Raw genomic sequence first — 6097 nt, forward strand, 5'->3', positions numbered from 1 at the left:
TTATCCAACCAAAAGCAATTCCAGTTGAATTACAATATAAGTCACCAAAATTATGACTTTAACAAAGATAAAATGGTACTTCAAACTAATTGTTATTCTGATCAGATAAAGTGTAATTCTAATAAAAAAAAAGTGTAATTCTAATAAAAAAAAAGTGTAATTCTAATCAAATAAACTGTAAGTCTGAACACACAGTGTATAACTTTAACAAGTGAATGGTATAACTTGTGCGTAATTATCCAACCAAAAGCAATTCCAGTTGAATTACAATATAAGTCACCAAAATTATGACTTTAACAAAGATAAAATGGTACTTCAAATTAAACTTTATTCTGATCAGATAAAGTGTAATTCTAATAAAAAAAAGTGTAACTCTGATCACACAAAGTGTAACTTTAAGTACTAAATGTTATAACTGGTGAATAATTATACAACCAAAAGCTTGTCCAGGGGAATTACAAAATAAATTAGCCAAAAGGACCTCATGGTTGCTCAATTATACATCAGAATTACACTTCTTTTTCTTCTTCTTCTTCTTCTTCTTCTTCTTCTTCTTCTTCTTCTTCTTCTTCTTCTTCTTCTTCTTCTTCTTCTTCTTCTTCTTCTTCTTCTTCTTCTTCTTCTTCTTCGTCTTCTTCTTCCTCTTCTTCTTCCTCTTCTTCTTCCTCTGCTTCTTCTTCTGCTTCTTCTTCTTCTTCTTCTTCTTCTTCTTCTTCTTCTTCTTCTTCTTCTTCTTCTTCTTCTGCTTCTCATTCTTCCCCAAATGATGCCCCAGATGCTGGTGGAGTAGGTGGGTGCAGTGCAAAAAGGGTTAGGACAATTTCTCTTGTCGTGGCTATTGCTTGCAATTTTTACACATGCGCTTCGGCTTCATCGCCAAGGCTATTGCTTTAGTCTTACTCGACAAGAGTCTCTTTCCACTTCCCTTATTTTTCAATTTCTTTAGTGGAAATATAGTTACTTCCTGAGTAGTAGAACACCCAATAAGCGCAACCATTTGCTGTTCTTTACTCATTTGTGAACCTAATGGTGCCAGTTTTTCCTTAAAATCTTTTATGAGAGACGAAAAGCTGTCAACTACTTCCTTGCTTCTTCCCATCAGTATCCCAACTGTCTGGTGTACCTCGGACCACATTTTTGACATGGAAATCTGCTTGGCATCTATTATATCAATCTCTTCGGCTGGATTACCATTACAATTGAAGGATTTTGACCGAATTGCATCTTTACACCATCTGTTCAGAACATACTCATCCGGTATAGTCTTCACTCCGTTAGATGAGTAAATCCATATTATATGCCTGCACAGAATTCCCTTCCTTTCAAGCATTCTGCAGCTGCAACTTGCTTTATACGTAACTAGTTCACCAATATATAGTAAATTGTTAGATTGTCACAGCTATATATTTCGTAATTACAATAGGAAAATGTGTAATTTCAAGTAAGAGTTAGTGTAACACTTTTCATTTCTAAAATTACACTTTTTGTTGTTAGAATTACAGTTTCTGTTATTAGAATTATACTTTTTACCAGTACAGTTACACTTATTTATATAGTACTGAAATTACACTTTTGATTGTTAAAATTGTACTTTTGTCTGCTAGAATTACACTTTTTAATATTACAGTTTCACTTATTTATATAGTCTGGTTGAAGTTATACTTTCTTTCCATAAAGTGTTTATTTTTTTATCTAGAATTACACTTTTAAACTTACTAAGTGTCACTATTGTGCATCTGCAGTTGAATTTAACGCGCAGGATTCGCCCGTAAAGTCACTCGAGTTTACATGCACTACTAGTGTTGTCTGTAACTCTCTTCAAGAATAATGTAACTTTAAGTAATAATAATGTAACTTCAACCAGGAAAAAGATCAGAACTTCAGTATTCAAGGCTTTTACCTGGGCAGTACGTAACATCGTAATTCTTGTCCCTGCTTGCATCTCTTACAGTAGTCACCTCTAAAGAGTCGATTTCGGCAAAACCTCTACTCTTACATGTATCCATCGAATACTTGGCCTCCTCTTGGAACTCCTTAAAAACTTTATGAGTGTACACCTTTGCACCGTTAGCCTCAAGAGCCAAATGCGTCTCCATTTTAGGAGAAGTGTGCTTGTCTTCGTTGTCAAGCTTCTTATGCGTATGTCGTTGTTGGTCCATAGCACTCTTAAAACGCAGCAAAAACTCAAGCAATGTACCTGATTTGTCCTCAAATATTTTAAAAAAACTATTTTCACTCTCTGATATTTGGGTCGTCCTCATAACAGCCCCCATCTCTAGGTCCCTGCAATGTGCCATTACCCACTGGTTCCTTTTCGAGAACATTTCTTTAAACCAGTCGATGTTATTGAGTCCATGTTCTTCGCCTATCTCTTCCCATCTGGCATCGAATTCTGCAGCTTCAATGTCCTCATCCCATATAATGGTATTTATTTTCCTTATAAATACAATATAATCTTCTCTTGTCACCCCATACTTAGTAGGCACTTTGTTCATGATATGCCACATGCAAAATCGGTGCGTCGCTTTCTTGAACACAAGTGGTACCGCTTTCAAAATGCCTGGATCCTGATCGGTAATAATATGATTAGGCTCCTTTCCACCCATTGCCACCAGGAAACGGCTCAAAACCCACTGAAAGGAATCAGCGTCCTCATGTGCGACAAGGGCTGCACAGAATGTGACAGACCGCATATGGTTATCCACCCCGGTGAACGGTGTGAAGGCCATATCATACTTGTTGGTTGTATACGTTGGATCGAACGACACACAATCCCCAAAAGCAGAGTAATTCCTTCTTGCAGCACTGTCAGCCCAAATAGCTATACTCAAGCTACCGTCAAGGTCAACATCATAGTCAAAGAAGAACCCTTCTTTATTTACAGCCATTTCCTTAAAGTGATCTATGAACAATTGGCCATCCCGTTCATGAATGTAACATTTCACATTTCTGTGAAAGTTCTTAAAATCATTTAGGCTAGCTCCAATGTTCTCAAAACCATTTACGTGTTCTTTCAACATTTTGTATGTCTTCGTTGCTCCTATCTTCAGCTGTAAATGAATGATATACTTTAAGGCATCAGCATAGGAAACGTCTTTATGATGCCCCAAATAAGTGTAATTTTGAGCAATACAAGTGTAATTTTAACAATTAAAAGTGTAATTTCAGCACTATATAAATGAAGGTAACTGTAATATTAAAAAGTGTAATTCTAACAGTCAAAAGTGTAATGTCAGAACTAAATAAATAAGTGTAACTGTAATAGAAAACAGTATAATTCTAACAGACCAAAGTGTAATTTTAACAATTAAACGTGTAACTTTAGCACTATATAAATGAAGGTAACTGTAATATTAAAAAGTGTAATTCTAACAGTCAAAAGTGTAATTTTTACAATCAAAAGTGTAATTTCCGCACTAAATAAATAAGTGTAACTGTAATGGAAGACAGTGTAATTCGAACGGACAAAAAGTGTAATTCCAAATAAGTGTAATTGTAATAAAAGGCTAACTAGATGACACACCCTACAATTATAAAGGATAATGATTTTCTGATAATCAATTCAGTTGCATTTCAGCTGTAAATGAATGATATACGTAAGTGTAACTGTAACATAAAAAATGAAATTTCAGCACTATATAAATATGTGTGACTGCAATATAAAAAAGTGTAATTCTAACAATCAAAAGTGTAATTTTAACAATCAAAAGTGTAATTTCAGCACAATATAAATAAGTGTAATTTTATTAGAACAAAGTGTAATTCTAACAGGCAAAACTGTAATTCCAAATAAGTGTAATTGTAATAAAAGGCTAACTAGATGACACACCCTACAATTATAAAGGATAATGATTTTCTGATAATCAGTTCAGTTGCATTTCAGCTGTCAATGAATGATATACGTAAGTGTAACTGTAACATAAAATCGAAATTTCAAAGACTATATAAATATGTGTGACTGCAATATAAAAAAGTGTAATTCTAACTATCAAAAGTGTAATTTTAACAATCAAAAGTGTAATTTCAGCACAATATAAATAAGTGTAATTTTAATAGAACAAAGTGTAATTCTAACAGGCAAAAGTGTAATTCCAAATAAGTATAACTGTAATTAACAAAAGTTTAATGTTAGATAATAAAAGTGTAATTCCATAGATTGGTGTCATAAATAGAGAGCCAAAGACTACCTCAAGCACTCACCCTATAATTATAAAGGATAATCATTTTGTGATAATCTGTTAAGTTGCATTACAGCTTCTGAAACTCTCTGTCCCTGGCTGATATGAGCTCATGGTTGTGTCCTGCATGAAAGCGATCAATGAATAACCCCCCATTCTTCATAAATAGTCTAATTCTCGCTTTGCATCCCACGCGCCTGACTTTGTGCTTTCGCACCCCATCCCGACGCCCACTTCTCTCTATTTTTTTTTTTATATTTGAACCCCTCTCGGTTTCAAACCAACAGCTTTGACTTGATTGCCCCGTCACGCCATCTTTTGGTCGTGTATTTCCGTACATCGAACCGCAAGCAATTGCATAGATCTTATAGAATGTCACTGCTTCCTCGATTTCCAAAAATTCCTGCCCAATATATGGTGTAAACTTTTCTTCTACTACCCTGCAAAATTCCTCCTCATTTGGCTTTCTTTTGCTATTGTCCTGAGCAGTATCTGTCAATGGTTGAAACAATATTCTCCACAAGCTTCATCTTAGACAACAAATATGTAATTTTAATAAAGAAAATTGTAATTTAAACAAAAGACAACAAAAAGTACGACTGTCATCCAGACCTAAAGTGTAAGTTAAACATTAGTGTAACTTTAACAAACAAAAGTGTAACTTCAGTGAATAAAAGTGTAATTCTAGTCGACAATGTTGTAATTCCAAATATTAGTGTAATTTTAACAATAATAAGTGTAATTTCAGTGAATAAAAGTGTAATTTCAACAAAGCATAATTTTAGTGCAAGGAAATGTAACTCTAGTCCACAATTGTGTAATTGCAAAGATTTGTGGCAAATTTAAAGGAATCAGCATAACAAACATTTATCTGATGACCCAAATAAGTGTAACTTTAATCAACAAAATTGTAACTTTAGTAAATTAAAGTGCAACTTATCCATTTCTGCAATAGAATAGTTTTATCTTTTCCATGATGTAACTCTAATTTCAGACACTGTAATTTTAACTTAAATATGTTTAATTTCAAGTAACAAAAAGCGTATTTTCAAACACACGTGTTCATATGTAAATTCCAGCGGGAAAAATGTAATATTTGAACCTAAAGTCAAACTTAAACCTATTACCAAAATAGAAACTTGCTCTACACTCTACAAAACTTGCTCTACAAAACTTGTTCATATGTATCTTCATTGTTTTCAAGTATTTCATTTTTAATATAGAGAGTTCAGATTTATAAAACATAAACAGATAAAAGAATTATTAGATGTTAATAATTACCATCGATCACTGTTACAATTTGCATGTCAGCCATTGTTGATGTTGGAGTACGCACTTTATCAGGCTTGTTGTTGTTGTTGACTCAGGATCTTCGTGTACCTTTGATATGCTGAAAATTGTAGGATCAAAACAAATTACTTTATTTGCTAGAAATTATGACCATGTAAGATTATCGCGAGATATCAAAATGTTGTTCTTGTTGGCAAATTATTGTTCTTGTTGAAACGGGATTTTAAATTTTGTTGAAGCGCGGTTTTTGGGATGTTATCGCCATGAAAAAGAGGAAGAAATTTGATGTTTTTTTTGTGTGTATTTTAATTTTGGTGGTGGTTGCTGATATTGTGTTGAGGAAGTGTTATAGAAAGTACATGCATGTTGACAATAAACAGTGGGTAATAGCTTGTCCCCTGATACAACTCCTTCTCTCATGCTAACCCTATTTTCCTTTTTTTTTTTCCAACGCCTAATGAGTCTATATTACTCCCTTCATCCAGACGGTTCATTTAGAAGATCATATCGCTCTAATAAGGACTTAGGGACTCAAATATTATGAAGGACTTATTAGAACTTGACACTATATATATATATATATATATATATATATGTATATATGTATATATATATGTATATATGTATAT

The 6097-nt window shown here is 33.4% G+C and overlaps 1 protein-coding gene across 1 annotated transcript; it reads right to left on the reverse strand.

Moving 5' to 3' along the window:
• Window positions 1–835: 835 nt before the first annotated feature.
• LOC141640827 (protein FAR-RED IMPAIRED RESPONSE 1-like) lies at window positions 836–3020 on the reverse strand. The gene is made up of 2 exons (XM_074449508.1): window positions 1901–3020; window positions 836–1359 (listed from the first exon to the last, which is right to left on the reverse strand). The coding sequence occupies exons 1-2, from the start codon at window positions 3018–3020 to the stop codon at window positions 836–838; spliced, it is 1644 nt and encodes a 547-aa protein (XP_074305609.1).
• Between the last annotated feature and the right edge of the window lie 3077 nt (window positions 3021–6097).

Source organism: Silene latifolia, chromosome 2 (genome assembly GCF_048544455.1).
Source record: "Silene latifolia isolate original U9 population chromosome 2, ASM4854445v1, whole genome shotgun sequence".
In the NCBI taxonomy this organism is placed as follows: Eukaryota; Viridiplantae; Streptophyta; class Magnoliopsida; order Caryophyllales; family Caryophyllaceae; genus Silene; species Silene latifolia.

What these genes read in the sequence shown, in the direction of transcription:
- LOC141640827 (XM_074449508.1), bottom strand. Translation starts at nt 3,020, where the DNA reads ATGTTGAAAGAACACGTAAATGGTTTTGAGAACATTGGAGCTAGCCTA. An exon ending in CGATGTTACGTACTGCCCAG is followed by an intron (nt 1,360 to 1,900) that starts GTAAAAGCCTTG and finishes TTGGTGAACTAG; the next exon opens with TTACGTATAAAGCAAGTTGC.